This window comes from Nicotiana tabacum, chromosome 5, assembly GCF_000715075.1.
Source record: "Nicotiana tabacum cultivar K326 chromosome 5, ASM71507v2, whole genome shotgun sequence".
Lineage (NCBI taxonomy): Eukaryota > Viridiplantae > Streptophyta > Magnoliopsida > Solanales > Solanaceae > Nicotiana > Nicotiana tabacum.
In genome coordinates, this window is record NC_134084.1 from 103,054,870 (window position 1) to 103,078,014 (window position 23,145).

The window sequence follows — 23,145 nt, forward strand, 5'->3', positions numbered from 1 at the left end:
CTCACAATTTTCACCAATTTTCATGTTCAAATCCATGTAAAATTGATGTATTTAACTCACAATGTAAGAAATCACTTACCTAGTGATGGATGACGAAGAAGCTCCTTCAAAATCGCCCCATGCTCGGCTCCCATGGAAGATTTGAGATCAAATGAGCCAAAACCCGTTTTTGCAAACGTATACACTGCACAGGCGAACTTAATCGGGAACACAGCAACGCCCTCGCGTTCGCGAAGATCAAAAACTCAGGACCCACTCTTCTTCGCAAACGCGAGGTTGGTCTCGTGAACATAATGCTTCACCAGGCTGCCCTATTGCGAACACGTCCACTCCATTGCGGACGCGAAGACCAATCTCCCTCAGGCCAGCTTCACCAGCGTGAACTCAAAGTTGACATCGCGAACACATAGAATTGCCGTCCAAATGTACGCGAATGTGAGCAACCAGTCGCGAACTCAAAGCATAAAATCTCAGCAGCCAATAATCCTTCTTCACAAATGTATGAATCTCTTCGTGTTCGCGAAGAACAAAACCAGAACCAGCAACAACAACAACAAAAATAGGGAGAAATGATCTGAAACCATCCCGAAACACACCCGAGGCTCCCGGGACCTGTCACGACCCGAATTTTCCACCCTCGGGAGTTGTGATGGCTCCTACTAGTGAAAGCTAGGCAAGCCAACCATTTATATTATTTACCTTTTTCCCATTTTAATCATTTAACAATTAAGAACTAACATTATGTAAACATCAGAATTTAATAAGCGGAAGAACAGAATATAACCATTTAAATGTTACCAATACAATTCCTTATGCACAAACTACCCAGAACTGGTGTCACAATTTCACTGACGGTCTAGAAATACTACAAATAAGAGTCCGGCAACCCAAAGCTAAGGTCCGAAAGTTGTAGCACCGGGGTCTACATACAGTGCAGAGTGTAGTATCAGCACAACCGACTCCATGTGCTGGTAAGTGCCTAGCCTAACCTCGGTGAAGTAGTGACGAGGCTAGGACCAGACTACCAAATAAACTTGTGCAGTTAAATCATATACATCAGAAAATAAAAGCAAAACCTTACAATTAAAGATAGGAAAGGGGAATCATGCTGCGGGGAACATCAAGTAGCAACAAAAACCAATAGTTAAATGTAAAGAATACCATAACTCAATTATCAATAGAAATCAGGAAAAATCAAAGCAAGTGCATGGCATCACCCTCCGTGCTTTAATACTCTCTCACAAATAACATGCACGACATCACCCTTCGTGCTTTAACACTCCCTTACAAAAAACAATACACGGCATCACCCTTCGTGCTTTAAACTCTTCCTCACCTAAACAACAATCACAAGGAAATTTGGGCAAGGGGATCAATAACGTCACAATAAGATCAAGTTACAATAGAAAATCAGTAAATAAACGTAAAGAACACCATAACTCAATTATCAGCAAGAGTCAGAAAAATCAAGGACAAGTGCACGGCATCACCCTTCATGCTTTTTCTCTCGTCCTCACCATAAGAATCAATATAATCGACACGGCATCACCCTTCGTGTTTTTACCTAACATAATCATGGCACGGAATGATCCTTCATGCATTATCACTCATACAAAGGCACAAAATGGTACATCGTGCGGCACAGAATCACCCTTCGTGCATTAACACTCTCTCACACATATCATGCATGGCATTACCATTCATGCTTTAACACTCTTCCTTACCCAAGCAACAATCACAAAGCAATAAGGGCAAGGGAATCAACAAAATCACGATAAAATCCCGACAAGGGAACAATAGCACAACAATCATATCCCGGCAAGGGAAACAATATCAAAAGCAATAACATCCCGGCAAGGGAGATAACATTAAAAACAACAGCATCCCAGCAAGGGAGATAATATCATAATCCTCTTCTCTTTTCACGTTTACTTCACAACTCAATTCACAACTTGAGCCAATGCTCTATAATATTCAATTGCCAATAATACTTCCACAAATCATCTTACAACTTGAGCCAACGCTCTTCAATGTTCAATTACCAATATTACTTTCACAAGTCTTGTTCAACAATAGAAATCATCACATAAGGCATGAACAATACAAAACGGAATCACATTAATCATAGTATAAGACTCACGGGAATACTTGACACCAACGTATAGATACTCGTCACCATGCCTATACGTCGTACTCAACAATTAACATATAACAAATAAGACATAACTCCTAATCCCTCAAGCTAAGGTTAGACCAAACACTTACCTCGATGCCACGAACACAATTCAAGACTCAACTACCGCTTTACCTCTTGATTCCACCACCAATTCACTCGTATCTAGCCACAAGTTACTTAACTACATCAATAAATGCTAAATGAATCAATTCTAATGCATAAAAATAGGTTTTTTAAAGTTTTTCCCAAAAAGTCAAAAATTGACCCCGGGCCCACATGGTCAAAACCCAAGGTTCAAACCAAAACCCGATTACCCATTCACCCACGAACCCAAATATATAATTTATTTTGAAATCAGACCTCAAATTGAGGTCAAAATCCCCAAAATTTGAAAAACCTAAGTTCTACCCAAAACACCCAATTTCCCCCTGAAAACCCTTGATTTTGAGTTGAAATCATGTGAAAAGATGTTAGAGATTAATGAAAACGAGTTAGAAATGACTTATAATCGATTTGGAAGAGTACTTGTCTTTGAAAAATCGCCCAAAGGTGTTTAGGTTTTGAAAAGGTTTGAAAAATGGCTGAAAATGCGTTTAAGTTATGATTTAGCAGGTTGCAGATGTCGCAATTGCGACCAGGGTTCGCAATTGCGAACCCTTCAGAACCTTTTGACTTAGCAATTGCGAAGATCTTGTTGCAATTGCGACACTGAAGGAATCCGGTCCACTTCGCATTTGCGAGGGACCCTTCGCAATTACGATATCGCTTTTGCGATAATTACGTCGCATTTGCGACCAAGGCAGCCCAGGCCATCTTCGCATTTGCAATGAAGATTCACATTTGCGGTCTCGCATTTGCGAGCCAGGCTTCGCAATTGCGAAGCCTGCAGGCCTGCAACATACCGGAATCAATAACTATGAATTTAGCATCAAAATCAAAGAAAAATCTCATGAACTCTTAAGTTCAAATTTTAACAACCGAGAGTCCGATTCACGTCATTTCAAGTCGTTTCTTACCATATTTTACAGGCGCAACTTAAATCCCATATAAGACCTGTACCGGGCTCTGGAACCAAAATACGGGCCCGATACCATCAAATTCAACTACATTCAGATTTCCAAAAACACTAAAATTTTCAGTTAAACCATTTTCTTCAAAAATTCATTTCTCGGGCTTGGAACCTCGAAATTCAATTTTGGGCATACGCTCAAGTCCCATATTTTCCTACGGACCCTCCGAGACCGTCAAATCACATGTCCGGGTTCATTTACCTAAAATGTTGATCGAAGTCAACCTAAATTCATTTTTAAAAGCAAAATTCATCATTTTTCACAGATTTTCACATAATGGCTTTCTGGATACACGCTCGGACTGCACACGCAAATCAAGGTGAGATAAAAAGGAGGTTTTAAGGCCTCGGAACATAGAATTTATTGCTAAAACAAGTGATGACCTTTTGGGTCATCACATGACCCCTCCCGGTCACACCAACAAGTCCCAAAACATAACACAAACTTACTTGAGGCCTCAAATCACGCCAAACAACAACAAAACTACGAACCGGTGATCGAAACCTTCTTTCAACTTTCAAACATTCAAACTTCAATGAATGCATCCGATTCATACTAAACAGTCTGGAATGACGCCAAACTTTACGCACAGGTCACAAATCATGATACGAACCTATTCTAAGGCTCAGAATCCCAAACAGACATCGATAACACCAAAGTCCATCTCAAACCAAACTTAGGAATTCTAAAACCTTCAAAATGCCAACTTTCCATAATAAGTGCTGAAAAGCTCCCGGGATACCCGATACTCAATCCGAACATACGTCCAATTCTAGAATCATCATACGAACCTATTGGAACCTTCAAATTTTGATTCTGCGATCATTTACTCAAAAGTCAAACCTTAGTCAACTCTTCCAACTTAAAGCTTCTGAAATGAGAATTTTCCATCCGAATCAACTCCGGACTTTTCAAAATTCAATTCCGACTATGCGTACAAGTCGTAATACATGAAGTGAAGCTACCCAAGGCCTCAACACGCCAAACAAGGCGCTAAAGCTCGAAACGACTAGTCGGGTCATTACATTCACCCCCACTTGCATATACGTTCGTCCTCGAACGTGCCAAGAACCGTTCCAGAGTTGTCCAAAATCACTGTTTAACACCTCGTGCACCTACCTGTGCCACCACAACCCATGTGAGCACATTAGCTCGAGCCAAACTGATGATCCTCCCTATAACCTTAGCTAACAAGTCTTAGAACCAAATTCCAACATCCGAAATTCTCCACAAGTCTCGATTTTGACATACGAACACCGCATCAATCACTATACACTGTATCAAAAAATGATCATGTACCTATGCTAAAATCACACTATGCCCCACATAAGTCTTTTTCCCATAATAACATCCTCCGACCATAATAGCTGTAATTTCACGAATCTGATGCCTGCAATACACCTTATAATGCATATAGGCCCTGTTCCAATTCTCACAATACTGCCACGACGAAAGAGATGTGTAGGACTCATAACAACCCGTTAAATCAATAACTCACAGAGTTCCTCTGCTCGATAAGAACCATTACCTCATTCTGAACTGAATAGTGACATTTTCCCTTTATATACCTTACATAATTCTGATCGCACCGATTTCAGGTCCAATAACTACGTCTCACCCATTATAAGCTGCTCAGGCAATAAGCTACCTCAAACACTGACCAAGATATCATATGACGCTATCAATGCGCCAATAAGCTACAACTTGAATATAACACATAAGAAAGAACGAACTATGGAAAAGAACTACCCAACCTGCATAACGAATAAAATAGCCGAAAAGATGCTATGAACCTTTCTTAGAGAATGAGAAACAAAATGCACAGAAATAAGTATAGGGAACTGTACTCAACATCTCACTGTTGCGGTGTATAAGCTGATTCACACATGATACCGTTGCAGTGTGCAACCCGACCCAAACAACATACCTGTGATGACGTGCCAACCGATCCACACATAACAATTAATAAGGAAATACCCATCAAGCCATAATGCTTATACCTACGAAGGACACATTAAGTGCATAGTACCATAATCTCCATACTTGGTTTCAATCTTTAACAATCAAGTGACTAACATGTTACACTTATACGATCTTTCTGTGGGTTATACTCCCATGACCTTCCGTACCAGGTAGCAAAGTCTGCACATCCACACCTCCAACTGTACAAATTCACTCATGCAAATCAAGAACCCTCCAATCAACAAGCAATGCCTCCTCCACAGAACACCATTCTCAGGCGACACTGAGATAATGTCAGCTTACTCTGAACATCTGAATTCTCCCCTACCCATATGAGCTTGTGACATTTTTATCAACACCAAGTCGCAACCTTGATCCTCAACTTCCAATTCCCATTATGCTCACTGCACCTATCATGCCTCTATACGAGAGTAGAAGAATTTATCATAACCCCTGAACCACTAGTAGAATAAACACTTCATTGGCTAGAAACCTTTCATTTAACTCATTTCAGAAGAACCATTGCAACACGCAACTGAATTCCCATAACCGCGGAAAATACAAACCTCTTCTGGGATCCATTTACACATAACAAGATCATTTGAATCAAATGCCTCCCAAATCAATCGAATTATGGTGGCTGTCAAGCCCACACGTACAACCACACACACACCAAAGGAACTGATCATTGTCATAATCATGCTAATTCAAATTGTTACTAACCAACCCAACGTCCTCCAATTTACTCTTGACTTGCCTTAGAAATAATAATAGCTCCATTCAAAACATAACGAACTCAATTAACACTCATCCCGAGTGACCGAATCATGAGACCACATCATCTCAATACCATGAACCATCTCATACCCTCCTTAAGTGCACAATAGCCTCTCCAACTAGTACATAATCAAACTCCAATGCTCTGTTAGCATATGAACACTCCCAAGGAAGCAACCAGATGAATTCTTTTCCTTGCACATCATATCTACAAGAAGCATAAACTCTAAGTCTTCCCAAAACTTGCACATGAATCGATAAGGTGAGATATAGCACACATTCATCAAGTTCTTTGCTCAAATCACCCCTGATGGTTTTTTCTTTTCTTAGTCATAAATAATCCACCAATGCACCGATAACTAGAAACTGCACAAGCAGACAACCACATGATCCAATCGTAGATGGTGGTTTCCCCCACTTAACTTTAAGCTACCATCACATAATATAGAACCCACAAAGATTCCTCCTTCTCAATTACCATGATTTCGCCGTCAACTCACCAAATTTCTCGTAGTCCCTTGAGAAACTTTTCATGACATTCTGAATTATCAGCCACAATCGTATATTCGACCTTCTGCAGAGTAGTAAGTAGAACTCTTCGTAGAAACTTCATCAAAATCACACAACCACTAACCTGCTCACAGGAGGTAACCCACCTATGGAACTCCATGCTGACATCTTCCAATGACGTTGCACTAGGTACAACTACTACTAAATAAGTAAACCTTCCTGAGCCCATGCTCATCCACCGACTATGCAAGTATGTTCATTCCCAATTGGCATCAACTGAAAGTCCGACAATACATTCCAAACTCGAAGTCACGTCGTATCCCATAATGATAATAAAGCTCTTATACCCCTAAACACTCCATGCAACCTTCTTTCTGTCATATGTAACCTCCCTCGGCACAATAGCCACCATTTAAAATAAACTTCGTAGACCTAGTCACTGTCCACCATGATTCCCAAATTGCTCTAAACTTTTCTCAAGGCATGTGCCTCTCCTACCACAGAATCCATATGCTACTCTACCATTTCCACTTCGGTTAAACCATCTCCTTAAGCAATTTCTTGACCTCTACTGTTCATAATTGACCTGCTAGCAATTCAGTCACCACAAGACACCTCCCACCATGTCCTTCCTCATCCTTCGCTGCCCAAAATACTGCCTCAAATCATAATCCATCTTTGTAGCACCCAAACGGGTAAATTGCCACCAACTCTGAGACTCCATAAAGGTCATCTCTCGAGCCATCAATATTAGAAAAACTGATTCGACTCTGAAGCCGCCTTACACCACTATCTCGGATAATCGCTGCTTAGGCACCATTCCACAACACCCTGCTCTGAAGCCAATTCAAGGAGACCATAACACCGAGGAACCTTAATGCGTTCAAACAAGGATGGCGACACCATATCACGAATGAGAATTCCATCATGTCTCGAAAATATTAGGTCTCGTTACTCCATCAACCAAAACCTGAACATCCATTGTCCAATTGCCTTTCCTCCATTGGAATTAAATGTCGAACCTCTAGACCATGAACCGAGAAGTCCTCCTTTCGAGTCATTCACTGACGCAACCCCTAAATGAGCAACCTACCATTCATAACAACACCTCATGATAACAATGCACAGACATCATAACAATCTGTGCACAACCTCAAACCCATAGGCAATACTGATACATGGCTGAAATGACAGAACCCGTCTTCCACAAGACAACGATAATAACTCGCTCGAATACGCAGGCAAAAACATCTTGCACCACTCCTGCAGTACCACTACATCTCCTCGCTCCCCAATTGTTAACAAACGCTCCACATCGCAAAAGATTGAGTAGTAAGGAAATAAGGCATAAGCTTCAATGGAATCAAATCGCGCTATGAGGAATCAAGAAGGAAAGTGCTCCTAATAGCCTTGTAGCCTCTCAAAGATAAGTACAGACATCTCCGTACCGATCCGCGAGACTCTACTAAACTCGCTCATGACTCTTGATACCCAAGTAAACCTAATCCTCTGATACCAAGCTGTCACGACCCAAAATCCACTATAGGCCGTGATGGCGCCTAACGCCACTATCAGGCAAGCCAATGGTGATTAATCAACTTAGTTACTCATTTCATTATTTTTAAAATCATAAATCCCATTAAATAAATAGAGTGAAATCTAGTACTCGTAGAACACCCATGATTTTATTTCCCAATTTTCGTATAAAATATAATTTACAAGGTGAAATGATAATGATTACGTGAACTACAATAATGAACATCTAGTAGGAACCCCCAAAATCCGCTGGTTACAAGTGCATGATCATCTACTAGAAAATATAATAAAATACAACACCTGTCTGGAATACAAAATAGACAGGATAATGTAACTAATTAAGATGGAGACTCTGTATGATGCGAGTCATAACATAAAATGCAGCTCGCTGTGAAGTCCCCGCAATAGCCGCGCCTTTGCGCCCCAAAGACCACCAGACATATATATATATATATATATATATATATATATATATATATATATATATATATATATATATGCATATATACTTGCACAATAAGTGCACTAAGTATAGCATGAGTACGTAAATCAACGTGTACCCAGTAGGTATCTAGTCTAACCCCAAAGAAGTAGTGACGAGGGATCGACATTAGCACTTACTAGTGGTCCAATAAGTCAAATATTGTAAAAAGTAAACAAATATGAGGCGAGTTAAATAAACGATATAAACAAATATAGGTACGTGGAACGATCCTCCTCTGAACAGTAAACTCAAGCTCTCAATTATCGGTTACCTCCTCAACAACAACAACAACAACAATAACCCAGTGAGATCTCACAGGTGAGGTCTGGGGAGGGTAGTGTGTACGCAGACCTTACCCCTACTTCGGAGAGTAAAGAAGTTGTTTCTGATAGACTCTCGGCACAAGAAGGAAAGAGTTAGTGTATTAGTAACAGCGAAGGAATCCAGAAAGATAACACCAGCAATGCAATAACCAGAAAATAGAGAGCAAAGTAATAACACTAAGCAGTAAAAAAGGCACAGTACTATAGACGCAAGAGGAATAATATGGACACAAAGGGCCACAAAACATACTACAGGCTAACCTACGACCCTAATGAAGTATTAAGAACACAACTAGAGCCATTAGTAGCCTAAAACAAAACACTATCATACTATCCTCCTATCTCCTGACCTACTATAAAGCCCCAGAAAATTTTGCTAAGAAATTTAAGATTTCGTGGTGCCAAGGTAGGCTAATTATTTTATTTTTGTGTGCAAATGAGGATTTATGATATAATGGATATCAATTTGATACGTTAATAAGCGTATAAGTCATATTATAAGTGATTTTGGGTCTAAGGAGAGGCCTAAGTCTAAGCCAAGTTGGAAAATTTCATAATGGACTAAAGTTATGTATGAGTACGCACAAGACCTCACTTTGGATAATCATATCTCCAGTTATATAAGGTTTTGTGTGATGCAAAACCTATCAAATTAAATCTCTTTGAGTTTAGTTTCCAACGCATCAAACCGTGTGTCATTTGGAGGTGTATATAGAACGTTATCACCATTTTACCGGACCTGTGTCAGACGCGCGTCCGCGGCGCGACCGCGGGAAAACTGATAGTTTCTGCCTCCGAACACGGCCAGACCGCGGTAAGAGCACGGCCACCGCGTTCCAAGCGTGGTTTGGCCGCGGTCGCGCGCCTAGCAACCCTATAAATACCCCAAGACCGGGTATGGAGAGTCTCTAAGTCATTTTTTTGAGCTAGGGCTTGCTCTATCAAGAGGAATCCGTCCCATACTTCCCTCCTATGATCCAAAGTAATGTTTTTGGAGTATTTTGAGGTGATTAGTACTCCTAAACACTTATATTAATAAGGATTGATCTTGAAAATCCATAGATTCCCATTCAAATCCCTAAATTGATCAAGAACACTACAAGTGGGGATTCTCAAGATTCTTACTACAAGAGGTATGTCTATCATCTCTAACTACTCTATGGTGATTATTTATGTATGATATATACGTTAGAACTCATGGGATGGTGATTGGAAGCCATAGGTGCCTAACCTAGGTTGTGTTGGTATTGTAGAGATTGTAAGATGGGTTATTGAGGTATGATTCTTGGGTGTAATAGTATTATGTATACATGCATGTATAAATTGGGTTTGTGGGAAGATTGTTGAACATAAATAAGTAAAGATTGGGTTGAGGAATGAAGGAAATCTTGTAAAAGAGATTTGAAATCAAGATGCTCAACTAGTATTTGATAAAATGCTCAAATGAGCTGAAACCATGAATACCTTCCTAATTTGTGTTCAATTTTGTTATGTCTCAAGTAGATTGGGATTGCTAGAATTTCCGGAACGTCGTAGTAACTTAAGAAAAGCTTAAACAAGGTATGTATGGCTAAAACCCCGTCTTTTAGAAATTGAGCTCCACCGGTGTTTGTGTAAATACGGTAAGATCAAAGTTGAATTGTTGTGTTGATTGTTGTTTCACATAAATTTGGGGTTGCAACGTTATATGCATTCAAGATGTGTCTCAATATGATAAATGTGCTATTCCTGATAATTTGAAAGGGTGCAAGGAATATGAATCATGTACTGAAATGCTTAGACCTTAAATTGAGATTGAAACTGCATATGTTGTGTCCTCTATGTGAAGTCTCATCTATGCTTACAATTTTATTTGCTCTTGTGTGCACATATTATCCTAAATTACAAATCTAACATTGATATTGGGAATGGCGTGAAATGAGGCCTAGTGCCAAATATATGATGTGATAAATGTGGCCCCAAGTGCCTATGAAATGACATATGTGAAACAAAGATTGAATTGAGATGATTTATGGAAAAGGAAAACGCCTTGGTAAGGCGGCCTAGCCGATCGGGCCGAGATTGGACGACATGCCGCACATATGGTGGTATTGTGTTGATATTGAATCCCGGATAAAAAGGAAAAATGAGATTGTGATTGAAGAGTATGTCTCAAGTAAGGCAACCTAGCTGATCGAATCGAGATCGGACTCCGCTCAAGCTAGCGGTGGTATTGTGAACAATGATGAACAATATGAAATGCATGGAAACAAATGTGAGAATTGTATGATTCTTTTACCTTGATAATGTTGTAATCGTTTGAAGCTTTTGAGTTATACTTGTGATTTCCTTATGTTTGGTATGAAAGTTCTTTCTAACTAGATGGTGTTTAGTTATACATACTAGTACTATTCCATGGTACTAACGTCCCTTTTGCCGGGGGAGCTACATTTTTTTAAATGAATGTAGGTGGCTCCATTGTGGATAGTGCCGATCGCCGTAGCGGAGTACCTTCTTCTCAAAGTCTTGGTGAGCCCCTTTCTCCTTCAAGGGGTTATATTGTACATCTTTTGTTGTGGACTTCCACTTTTGAGGTATTGTCGAAGCCTTGTTGCCGACATTATCATACTTGTCGTTTGTATCCTTAGAAGCTCCGTAGACATATGTGTGGGTTATGTACGGGTGTTGGATGGGTCTACGAACTATGTTGTAATTCTAACTCTCGCTTCTCTAAAGTAAAATGGACTAACAATATTGAATGTCCTATCTTTCCTCATCTAAATAAATAAAAGCATGGTTTCCTTTAGTCATATTGAGTTGGGTAGGAAGTGTTGATAAGGCTTGCTCAGTTGGGTTCACTCGATTGAGCGTCGATCGTGCCACCCGAGGTTGGGGCGTGACACCTACAACCTTAATGCTCGACCTCCACAACTTCCTATCAAAGGTCATGTCTTTGAAAATCTGCATCCGCACCATGTTCTTCCTGATCACATCTCCCCAATATTTTTTAGGCCGTCATCTACCTCTTCTCATACTCGTCAAGGCCACCTGTTCACACCTCCTTACTGGTGGATCCAAGCTTCTCCTCCTCAAATGCCCAAACCATCTAAGTCTAACTTCCCACATCTTGTCTTACATGGGAGCCATGCCCACCCTCACCCGGATATCTTATCGGTTAACTCCTTAACTGGAGTATATAAGTAAAATGGTACCTATCTATAGGCCATCAAAACTCAAATCAAGAAAACTCACGGATGCGATGGCTCCTTGTCAAATATTACGTACGATGCTGCCGAGGTGAACGGCCCGATCCGATAAGAGTATTTATAAAAATGCCGAAGGGAACGACCCTTTCCCATAGGAATATGATACTGCCGAGGTGAATGGCTCGATCCCATAATAATATGTACACTGTCGAGGGTCGAACGACACGAACCATAGATGCATCTATTATATTGCCGAGGCGAACGACCCGCTCCCATAAGAGTGTGGTACATAATCATGCCGAGGCGAACGGCCTAATCCCATTAGAGTCAGAAGCTTTAACTAGTCCTTGACCCCACTCATGAATATACGTGTGAGTTATAAAATTTAAGGAAAACGTGCAATGAATACGCACAACGCGAGAGAAATTCGTAAGGGAAGCGCCAATTTCCACAACTAATCAAGTAGCTCGTTCAATTTCTAAAATAGTGATTCCATTACTCTACGCAAGTCTAATCTCAGGTCGTAATGCAAAATAAACTAATTAAACATGCAAGGATATCTCAAATAGCACATTTAAGACATCGTGACTCTCAGACTACACAAACGTAATAAGAAATTCTAGCATACGCATGGACACTTGTTACCTCGTACGTGCGCAGCTCCCACAACATGTAGCATGTAATCAATATAACAACTACGAGGTAATATCCCCCTCACAAGGTTAGACAGGAGATTTACTTTGCTCTGAAGTTCCATAACCGGCTCCAATGCCTCTCTAACTTCTCGACTCAAAGCGAAATGATTTGAAACTAGTCAAACAATGTACAATTCAATCAAAATATACTCCAATGCTTATAATTAATCAATTTATAACAATTCTCAACTCCGCTCGAAAAGTCAATAAAGTCGACCATCGGGCCCACGTGCCCGAATTCCGAATTTTTTTGAAGATAATCATTACCCATAACACCACAAACCCAAGTATATAATTCATTCCTAATTCCAAGCCCAATTTGGTGGAAAAAATACAAAAATACCAAATTCTAGGTTTTCTTCAAAATCTCATAATTTCCATTAATTTTCATGTTCAAATCCATGTATAATTTTTGTATTTAACTCATAATTTGAAGAAATAACTTACCTAGTGATGGATGACGAATAAGCTCCTTCAAAATCGCCCTAAGCTCGGCTCCCATGGAAGTTTTGAGACAATGAGCCAAAACCCATTTTTGCAAACTTATGCACTACCCATGCGACCTTAATCGCGAATGCGGCACAACCTTCATATTTGTTAAGCTCAACAAACTCAAGATCCAAAACTGCTCTTCACGAACGCGAGGTTGGTCTTGTGAATGCAATGCTTTACCAGACTACGCTATCGCGAACGCGAACGCGAAGACCAATCTCCCCCAGGCCAGCTTCCCCAACATGAACGCGTAGCTGACATTGCGATTACATAGATTTGTCGTCCAAACGTACGCGAATGCGAGCTACCAATCGCGAATGGGAAGCAAAAAATCTCAGCAGCCAACAATTCTTCATCGCGAATGCGTAAGTCCCTTCGCGTTCGCGAAGAACAAAACCATAACCAACAATAACAACAGCAAAAACAGGTAAAAATGACCTGAAACCATCCCAAAACATACCCGAGGCCCCCTGGAACCCGCTCGGTCACACCAACAAGTCCCAAAACATAACACGAACATCCTCGAGGCCTCAAATCATGCAAAACAACATCAAAACTATGAATTGGCGATCAAAACCTTCTTTCAACTTTCAAACATTCACTCTTCAATGAACGCGTCCGATTCATACTTAAATAGTCTGGAATGACGCCATACTTTACGCACAAGTCAAAAATCACGATACGAACATATTCCAAGGCTCAGAACCCCATACAGACATCGATAACACTAAATTCCACCTCAAACCAAACTTAAGAAATTCTAAAACCTTCAAACTGCCAACCTTCCACAATAAGCGCCAAAATGGTCCCGAGCGACCCGATACTCAATACGAACATACGCTCAAGTCTGTAATAATCATACAAACTTATGGAACCTTCAAATCTCGATTCTGAGATCGTTTACTCAAAAGTCAAACCTTAGTCAACTCTTCCAACTTAAAGCTTCCGAAATGAGAATTTTCCATCTGAATCAATTCTGAACTTCCCAAAATTTAATTCCGGCTATGCGTACAAGTCATAATATATGAATTGAATCTACCCACGGTCTCAACACGCCAAATGACGCGCTGGAGCTTGAAATGACCGGTCGGGTCGTTACAGTTGTGTAACTCTAAAGTAGTGTCTCCTCCTCCAAAGTTATGTAAAATTCATGTTTTGTGTGTATTTATATGACGTAGGTAGGGTAGAGGGCCGTCCAATACAATCTAATCTCGAATAGGATATCTAGAATCTGCGCCTGCCTTCGCGCATCACGCGCTTATGAACGCGGACTGAGCTTTTGCAATTTTTCAGTTCGCGAAGCGATCCGTGCCTTCGCTTCACTTTGCTATTTTGGGCCTTCAATTTTATCCTTTTTCGCGTCTGTTTTTGTGCCACGCACATGAGAAACACATAACGAGTATATTTTACTTCGAAAATCATTTAATCTCACGTGACTCACACAAGAATTAATATGCAAATATACTAAAAAATATGCTCTTTTTATCATTTATCAATGATCATTAAATTTGATATTTTGAAGAGAGCAACCATTATAGGAATAAAAGAAGCGAATGTAGCACTTCGCTTTCACAAAGAAAATCAAAATATTAGGTTTTCTTAATTGTCTCAAAAAATTATGATCTATTGGATAACTATTTATACCATTGACGTAAAACGACGTACACAGAGTTATAATTTGAATAGAAAAAAATAACTATAAAACTATCATGTGTTTTATTTATCGATTTGGTGTTATTTTGTTCCAACCTTGCTGACTAAAAGAACATTTGTATTAAGCCATTAATAGATCTCTAGAAAGAAAGAAAATAATCTGGTACTCCTATACAATTGAATAGAAGAAAATAATCACATAAATGTTTCATATGTTTTATTTATTAATCTTTTGTATTACTATATTGTACCAAGGAATTTTTTCCTTCCTATACCATATATGAAACTTTATTATCAAATATGTGCATAGTATCTAAATTACCCGCCTAGTCCACATTTTTCCTACAATTTTTGTACCATTCGTTTATTAGGAATTAATAGGGCAGAATCTTCCCTTAATAACGCGCGAAAAATCAGGAAAGACTCTTGGGATTGATTGATTCTACATTAAATTCAAGTTTTGAAACGGAAAGGAGATCAAATCATATCACGGAAATCATTTATCTTCAATTTATAATCAAATTCTGTTCCGTTTTTTTCTCATAATCGCTACAAATCAAAATCTCAGTTCGTCATTAAATCAAAATCGCTACAAATCCACCATTGATAGCCATTAAAAAGCTTGAAAGCTTTGAATTCAAATTTGGGTTTTCAAAAATCATTATTTATTTGGATTGAGTGTTGAAATAATTGGGAATATGGTTTGGAGTTTATATCTCAATTTTGAGGGGTTTTGGTGAAGATTAGACTTGGTTTTGACTGAATTTCAGATTGAAATTCGAAGAAGAAGAAGAAGACATATTGCAGAAATTGTAGATAAATTGTAGATATTTTGTAGATTATTTGTATTCTGATTGTAGATGCTTTATTTTCTGTTTTCACAAATAAAAAAACGACTAAAACTTCTACAAATCTTCTGGAAAAACGCAATTATGTCAAAAATCCCAATTATGCTACAATTGAATGGGAATTGGGATATTAAAATTCAATGTACCCAGTTTGTAGATAATTTGTAGATTTTCAACATAGATTGTAGTTTAATTGTAGTATAAATGTAGTAATTATGTAGATACCCTTACAAATAATACTGTTTTATACATACTTAAACTGATTTGTAGTATATTTGTAGAATTTTTGTAGATGAAAAGAAAAATTTTGTAGTCAACATTTTTTCAACATAGATTGTAGTTTAATTGTAGTATAAATGTAGTAATTTTGTAGATAATTATGAAAATAATATTGCTTTATACATCATAAAACTGATGTGTAGTTTATTTGTAGATAAATGTAGGAATTTTATAAATATTACCGTAAAATCAAACTTCCATAAAATTTGAAATATATGTTGCATAGGATGTAAAAATCTCTTTTATTTATTTCAAATTCTGATCAATCCAAATGTAACTACTTCATATTTTTGATGTATCAAATGTGTGTATAAAGTGTGCGAAATCAAGAAACTCAAATTAGAAATAGAAAAAGTAAAACAGAAGTAAAAATAAGAAATGGAGAATGGAGAAGTAGAGAATAGAGGAGTTTCCTCGTCGGAAGTCGTCAACGGCGGCGAAGATGTATTTAGTTCAAATTCTGATCAATCCAACTGTAACTACAATTTATCTACAATTTCTGCAATATGTCTTCTTCTTCTTCTTCTTTCAATCTGAAATTCAGCCAAAACCAAGTCTAAATCTTCACCAAAACCCCTCAAAATTGAGATATAAACTCCAAAACATATTCCCAATTATTTACAACAACACTCAATCAAAACAAATAATGATTTTTGAAAACCCAAATTTGAATTCAATGCTTCAAAGCTTTTTAATGGCTGTGTGGAAAGCAAAGTAGTTCTACTAAGGCTTCTAAAAACCATAAACTGGTCAAAATGCATGTCTGTTTATCTTTTATTTCTGAAATATCATGATGTTGTTGCGCGAAGCTTGTTGTTCATATGCTTCTATTGCTTTTGTTTCACATTCGTAGTGCACATTTCGCCTACACGTTTGTGAATACTGTTCTGTTTAAAAATCTTTAATTTTTTGTGAATTTAGATGGAGAATTTAGTTTCAGAAGATGGAAAATGGTAAAAAGAACGTGGGTATCACTACAAGAAAACATTTACTTTGTGGGGGGTTTTTGGTCAAATTGCGACAGTTTTGACTCCCACAAAAAGAATTGTGGCGGTTTCTAGAAGTGCCACAGTTACCTTTGCCACAAGCATTTTGCGACGGGTTTTTAAAACCTCCACGACAACCGCCACAAAATGAATTTTTGATTTGTGGGGGTTCTCAAAGATAATTAGTGCTAGTTTAGAACCCCCACAATATGATTTCAGCGTGTCAAAAAGAAATATTGTGAGGGTTTATAGACCCCCTCAATATGATCATAATGGTTCAAAAAAGATATTGTGGGGGTTTAAAAACCCCCCAAAATATGATTTAAATATATTTTTTAAAAAATTTATGTGGGGATTTTGAAAGATAATTAGTGTTAGTTTAAAACCCCCGCAATATGATTTCAATGTGTCAAAAAAAAAAACATACTGCGAGGGTTTATAAACCCCCTCAATATAATCATAATGGTTCAAATAAGATATTTTCGGGGGTTTATAAACCCCCAAAATATGATTTAAATTTTTTTAAAAAAAAGTTATGTGGTGGTTTATAACCGCTACAATATAATATTAGTATTTTAAAAAAAAATAGTGGCAGCTTATTTCTGCCACAATATTTTGTTGAAAACTCTTTTTCTATTTGAATTTTTTTTATTTGTAGGATTAAAGAAACAATTTTATCAAATAACTTACAACATAAATCAAATTTCATAATAAATAACCATAGTGACAAATATTACAAATTCAAATCCTCATGGAACTAAATAAATTTTTTATCATGAGCAATGACAGATGATATGGTCACCAACCAGCTAAGATATTAAAAATGTATTCATTAAAAGATTGAGCTTTACTAATTTCATTCGAAATATAATGGAGTACTTTTTTCTAGCTAAGTGTCCGCAAACTCGGCCAAAATAACACTGTCATGCAATGGCTAAACTTTCTATGGGGAAATAACTAATTCTTGGGTAAGGATACAAAAAGAAATTGATAGGTTATTATGAAAACCTGAACTTGATTGAGAACAGTGAGTTCTCATAGTTCTTGTAATAATCAACAATGAAATTCACCATCTTGTGACCATACTCTCTCGGTTGCTCTGCATCCATGGGCTTCAGTTCACCCTACCAAACAAGAAAAACCAAATAATATACGCCTAAGGTTATGCCAACTAGCTAATGACTATTTCAAAGTCATTTATTGCTTTGGAAGAACATATTTGGGAACACTTTTAAAGCAATTAGTGTCCGCCGTCACTAGCAATACTAGAGCATATTCTCCGTACACTTGCATGAGTCAGAAGTTGTAATAGAAGAAATACAAGCTATATTTACTCCTTACCTGTGGTTGAAGAGCAAACAGACCAGCAAATTCTTCGGGAATCGAACCTTCCTCTGATATTATGTAAACCTTCAGCCCATTCAATGTGCCGTAGCTAGTTGTACATACTCATCGCCATATCATCAACAAGAATGTGGAAGCTTGATTTATTAACACTTATACTGTTAAGCCATGAATTGAAGCAAAACATAACAGACAAAGGCAATCAAGCCAAAAATTATGGAATTAAAAGATGATTAAGATAATAAAGCAAAAGTTCCACTCAAACATATCAATATGATTTTACAAGAGAGAAAAAATAGTCATTCATGTTCCAATCGATCTGGATGCTTTCTGGGCCTCTCCATGAGCTGCAACAACAATTCCAAAAAAAACAAAATAATAATAATAATAAAATGGTGGAATGAAGTATATCTACATAAAACAATTAAAGTTTATTCATCATATGAAGTTTTTCTTAGAGAAATCACATATTTTCTACCATTGGTTATATAATGAACTTTACATCTACATGTTCCCATTGTAAATCTTTCACCTGTTTGTCAATGGAAGATATGCATTTCTAAGAACTTAATGAACCAGTAGAGTGGATTGTACATTATAGTTGTCATCTGCTTTAAAGTATAACAATAAAAGCCAAGACTTTGAATCAAAGTAAGTTTCTCAAAAACACTGCTAAGTGCTCTTATGTGTCTAAATATCCCAAGATCCTTGTTTGATCCGGTGCTTCCTGAGGGAGGACGAAAGATTACTTCTTACTTATTTGTAGCAAGGGACAATAATACTTTTTTTCTCTTAATATTTAGGCTAATGCTTTAATCAATTCAAGGAACAATATAGTATCCAGAATAAGCTAACTACCTTTATGAGAGGATGCTCTATTGGTCGTAGCTCTGGATGATGGGTACTTGCTCTTCTTACTAGCTAGTTCCACCATTATGAACTAACATCAGGAAGGGTCCTCTAAATGCCTGCTAGCCTAAATATTGCCTTCATCAGCATCGAGAAATAGGAAGAAAGAATACTAATCATCAAATTCTGTAGAGAATAAAACCTTACCATGAAAAACACCAGCAAAACCATCTGCTTTTTCAATCAGCTCATCAACAGGCAAAGTTGCAATAGACTCATCCTTATCCTGGCCTAGCAAAGAAGCAGCAGGATACATATTATTTCCCATTCCTAAACAACATCCTGTATCCTTTCCAATCGCTAGTTGATCACCTGATGTGGGGAGGGGGGGGGGGTTACTCGAGCATATTAGACCAAAATAACATTATAAAAGATAGTTATTGAAATACATTGAAAAGTTCATCCCGTTCAACATACTTAATGTCCCAAAAGATTCCAACATATCTCTATATTACAAATGTTAAGATGAGAACATGGCTGCCACAACCCACTCCAAATAAAGTATAGAAGTCCAATCTTGACCCCAAGCAGATTTCTGACATCTTTCTCGCATCCTCTTTCAGGTTTAACATGACATTAGCGCTCTTGTACTTAAAGACTAATTTGGTGTGCATGGTAAAAGAAGCTAAAAAGACAGCCTGAATATAGCAGCAGGTAAGGAAGAGCTGAAAAATAAACCTATATGGTTGCCAACTTTCTTATTCGTTGTTTAATTGCTTTGTACTCCAAAACCATCTACTATTAGTTATTAGTGTACTGCAATCATAACATTGTTAATCTAACTAAAGAAACAACTGAATTATACTAGAAAGATATACGCGTGTACCTTGTGCTGTATGTCAGATTTATTGTGCGCAAGGTTCAAAATCTAGAAACCAAGACATTAGCATTGGCAATGCAAACTATCAAGATATGAAATCAGAAGCAGTTTACCCTTTACCTGTTCAGGGGCACCTTTACTGACTCGATGCATTTTGCCTTCACTGTCAAGATTTGTTAGAGCTGTGCGCTTATCAGTTGGATTGAACAGAAGAAAATGAACCTCTTGAATTCCAGCTCTCGCCTTTTAAGTACATAAATTATGAGGATGCTACTTATAACAAACAGCTAAAAAATTCTATGTAGTGAGCACTAACAAAGAAGCCGTCAGTTGATTACCTCTTTCGGATCAGCCAACATCCCCGCAATGGCAGCATCAATTGCATCTTCGTTTTCCACCCGTGAAGCTCTAGCAGCCATTAGAACCACGGTATCAACATCCACTCCTTTACACTTGAAAAATGCTTCATTGAAACTTCAGAGGTATATATTTTAGTAACATGATGCCAAGGGGAAGAAAGTTATCGAACTCCTACATGCCAAGTGGATTAGCCTATTTTATCAAAAAGGTTTTTCATGCTATACAAGATCAACCTCCTACATGACGTACTTACCATTCTCTTTTTGGATTACAAAGAGCAATACATAAACCGTGACTGTTAATTTCTTATTAGCCAACATTGATTAGGTGATTCCATCAAACATACTACAAAAACTCATTATGCTTATTCTAGTTTCGTTGTTCTAATTTCATTTGATTCATTGACTTCTCAAGAAAATTCTGGGAACTAGTTTTCACAAATTTTTGACCCAAAGTTTTCTTAATTTTGCATACAATCCACCATCAATAAAATGAAAGCAAATAATGACAAAATATCCAAAATCCTCAAATTATTATACCAACAAATCAGAAAAATGAACTAGTGTAAGAAATAAGACAGAGTTAAAGAATACCCATCACATAAAGAGCACAAAATAAAAAATAAAAAAAATGAAAGAGGAAACTGAAACAAAAGTGAAAACATAAATACCGGAAATTACCAACTATTATATCATCAAATCAATGTGTACATCAAGACAGAAATGCATAAATTGTAGAGTATTTGAAGTAACCCACAACTTTTACGGAAAAATAAAAAGTAGTAGAAACCCCAGTAACACCTAGGCCAATACACCATCAAATAATCCACTGCACATGTGACGAACAAAAATGCAAAATTTCTATTACACAAAAGATGAAAATTTTGAAGAGTTCCTCACCTTTGACTAGTTAGGTTTTGGACGGCGAGGAGCGAAGATCGCATCCGTATAGATTTCATACACCTTGTTGGTAGAAGTGAATTGCACATTGGGTACTAAAACTGCAGAAGATTGTATATGACGATGCGGCTAAAGCAACTAGAGAGAGTGCCTTACCCTGATTTTTGGCTTTCTTTTGATATGTAGGGAAAGGGTTTTCGTTCTTCTCTAATCTCTCTAAATTAAAACTTTTATTTTGGCAAAAAACTTGAGGGAAAAATTTGGAGGGAAAACATATTCTAAATCACATTTACCCTCCTAAAAATTAGTAAAGAAAAACTAGGTAATTAAAAATTATCTTAATATTAGTTATATTGTTTTTTCCAATTTAATACATCTAATTATATATTATTTGATTAAAACTATAACTTATCAACATAATAAGATATAATTATGCAATAATTAAAATTATAATTGAAAATACAACACAACACCCAGTAAAATTTCACTAGTGGGGTGTATAAACAATATTTATATGATAGTTTAAATTATAATACACAGTCAGACTTCTCCATAATCATTATTCTATACAATAACATGCCAATATAGCATGCAAGTTTTTTTTGAAAATAATTTTTAATGTTATAAACAATTTTTAATGTTTTTTTAAAATAATTTTTAATCGTTAATAATTTTTTGAATGATGTTATGGGATGTGTTGGCATGTTTTGTTAAGGTCCCGAGGGCCTCGGGTGAGTTTCGGGTGGTTCGCGATGGGTTTTCCGCGTTCGCGTAGGGTCGAGCTGGATGATCTTCGCGTTCGCGAGTGGTCCAACGCGTTCGCAAAGAAGGGAATTTGGTCTGAGGAAGCTTGTGCTTCGCGAACGTGAGGGAGCTGCCATGTTCGCAAAGAAGAAAACACATGGGCAGAAACTTTAAGTTCAAAATCGAGGGTTTTAGTCCATAACTTCGAATTTCATTAGAGAGCTCGGGAGAAGGATATTTTGGAGGGAATTTTCAGATGATTGATTGGGTTAAGTGTTCTTCACTCAAATTTGGTTAACTTCCATGATTAATTCTTGATTTTTATCATTTAATTTGGGAATTTGGGGTGAAAATTGGGAAAATGGAAGAAAATTTGGAGAGTTGATTTTGAGGATTTGGATGGCCATTTGATGTCGGATTTTGGCAAATTTGATATGGGTAGACTCGTGAGAGAATGGGCTTTCTAGTTTTGTGATTTTTATTGGATTCCGAGATGTGGGGCCGGGGGGCGAGTTTGAGCAAATTCAGGATTTTTGGTCTAAATTGATAATTTTCGTATGGGTTTCATTCCTTTAGTATATATTGATGATAATATACTGATTTGGTCAGAGACGGAGCATCTGGAGCATGAATCGAGAGGCAAGGGCATCGCGGGCTAGAGTTTTGGCTTGGTTTGAGGTAAGTAATGCTTCCAAACTTGGTTCTGAGGGTTCGAAACCACAAACTATGTGTTCTATGATTACTATTGAGGTGACACAAATGTCGTTGGCTTGTTATAGCGCTTGGTCAAGGAGCCCCTCCGGAGTCTGCACACCCCAGTGAGCACATATGATATTATTGAGGGATGGATCTTGTCCGAAGTACTTATTATGTGGAGATGGATCTTCTCCATAGGCTGGAATGGCCTTCCTCGGTACTGGATGACTGTTGTCAGTGATGTGTATATGTTTCGGGATGGATCTTCCCTGGGCCTCGTGAGCCATATATAGTACCGAGTGGTTGTGAGGTTGTTATTGTTATTATATGGAGATGGATCTTCTCCATATGCTGAAATGGCCTTCCTCAGTACTGAGTGACTGCTGTCAGAGATATA

At 37.7% G+C, this 23,145-nt stretch overlaps 1 protein-coding gene across 14 annotated transcripts; it reads right to left on the minus strand.

Annotated features, from left to right (window-relative positions):
* Positions 1-17,804: 17,804 nt before the first annotated feature.
* LOC107766342 (plasma membrane ATPase 2) lies at positions 17,805-21,538 on the minus strand. Of its 14 annotated transcripts, none has more exons than XM_075253875.1 (8): positions 21,309-21,538; positions 20,388-20,457; positions 20,170-20,292; positions 20,056-20,097; positions 19,377-19,455; positions 19,179-19,288; positions 18,318-18,667; positions 17,805-18,100 (listed from the first exon to the last, which is right to left on the minus strand). In XM_075253875.1, exons 1-6 carry the CDS (start codon positions 21,395-21,397, stop codon positions 19,281-19,283), a joined length of 411 nt encoding a protein of 136 aa, XP_075109976.1. In that variant the 5' UTR covers positions 21,398-21,538; the 3' UTR covers positions 17,805-18,100; positions 18,318-18,667; positions 19,179-19,280. The 14 variants fall into 14 exon arrangements, with proteins under 14 accessions (XP_075109976.1, XP_075109983.1, XP_075109970.1 ...); XM_075253882.1 differs by having other exon boundaries at positions 20,388-20,580; positions 21,309-21,533; XM_075253869.1 differs by having other exon boundaries at positions 20,388-20,523; positions 21,309-21,526.
* Between the last annotated feature and the right edge of the window lie 1,607 nt (positions 21,539-23,145).

Coding starts and splice junctions, on each gene's coding strand:
- LOC107766342 (XM_075253869.1), bottom strand. CDS start 21,397: ATGTGCAATTCACTTCTACCAACAAGGTGTATGAAATCTATACGGATG. Junction 20,524..21,308: donor CAAAACCTAACTAGTCAAAG/GTGAGGAACTCT, acceptor ATACCTCTGAAG/TTTCAATGAAGCATTTTTCA. Junction 20,098..20,169: donor GTAAAGGTGCCCCTGAACAG/GTAAAGGGTAAA, acceptor CTTGGTTTCTAG/ATTTTGAACCTTGCGCACAA.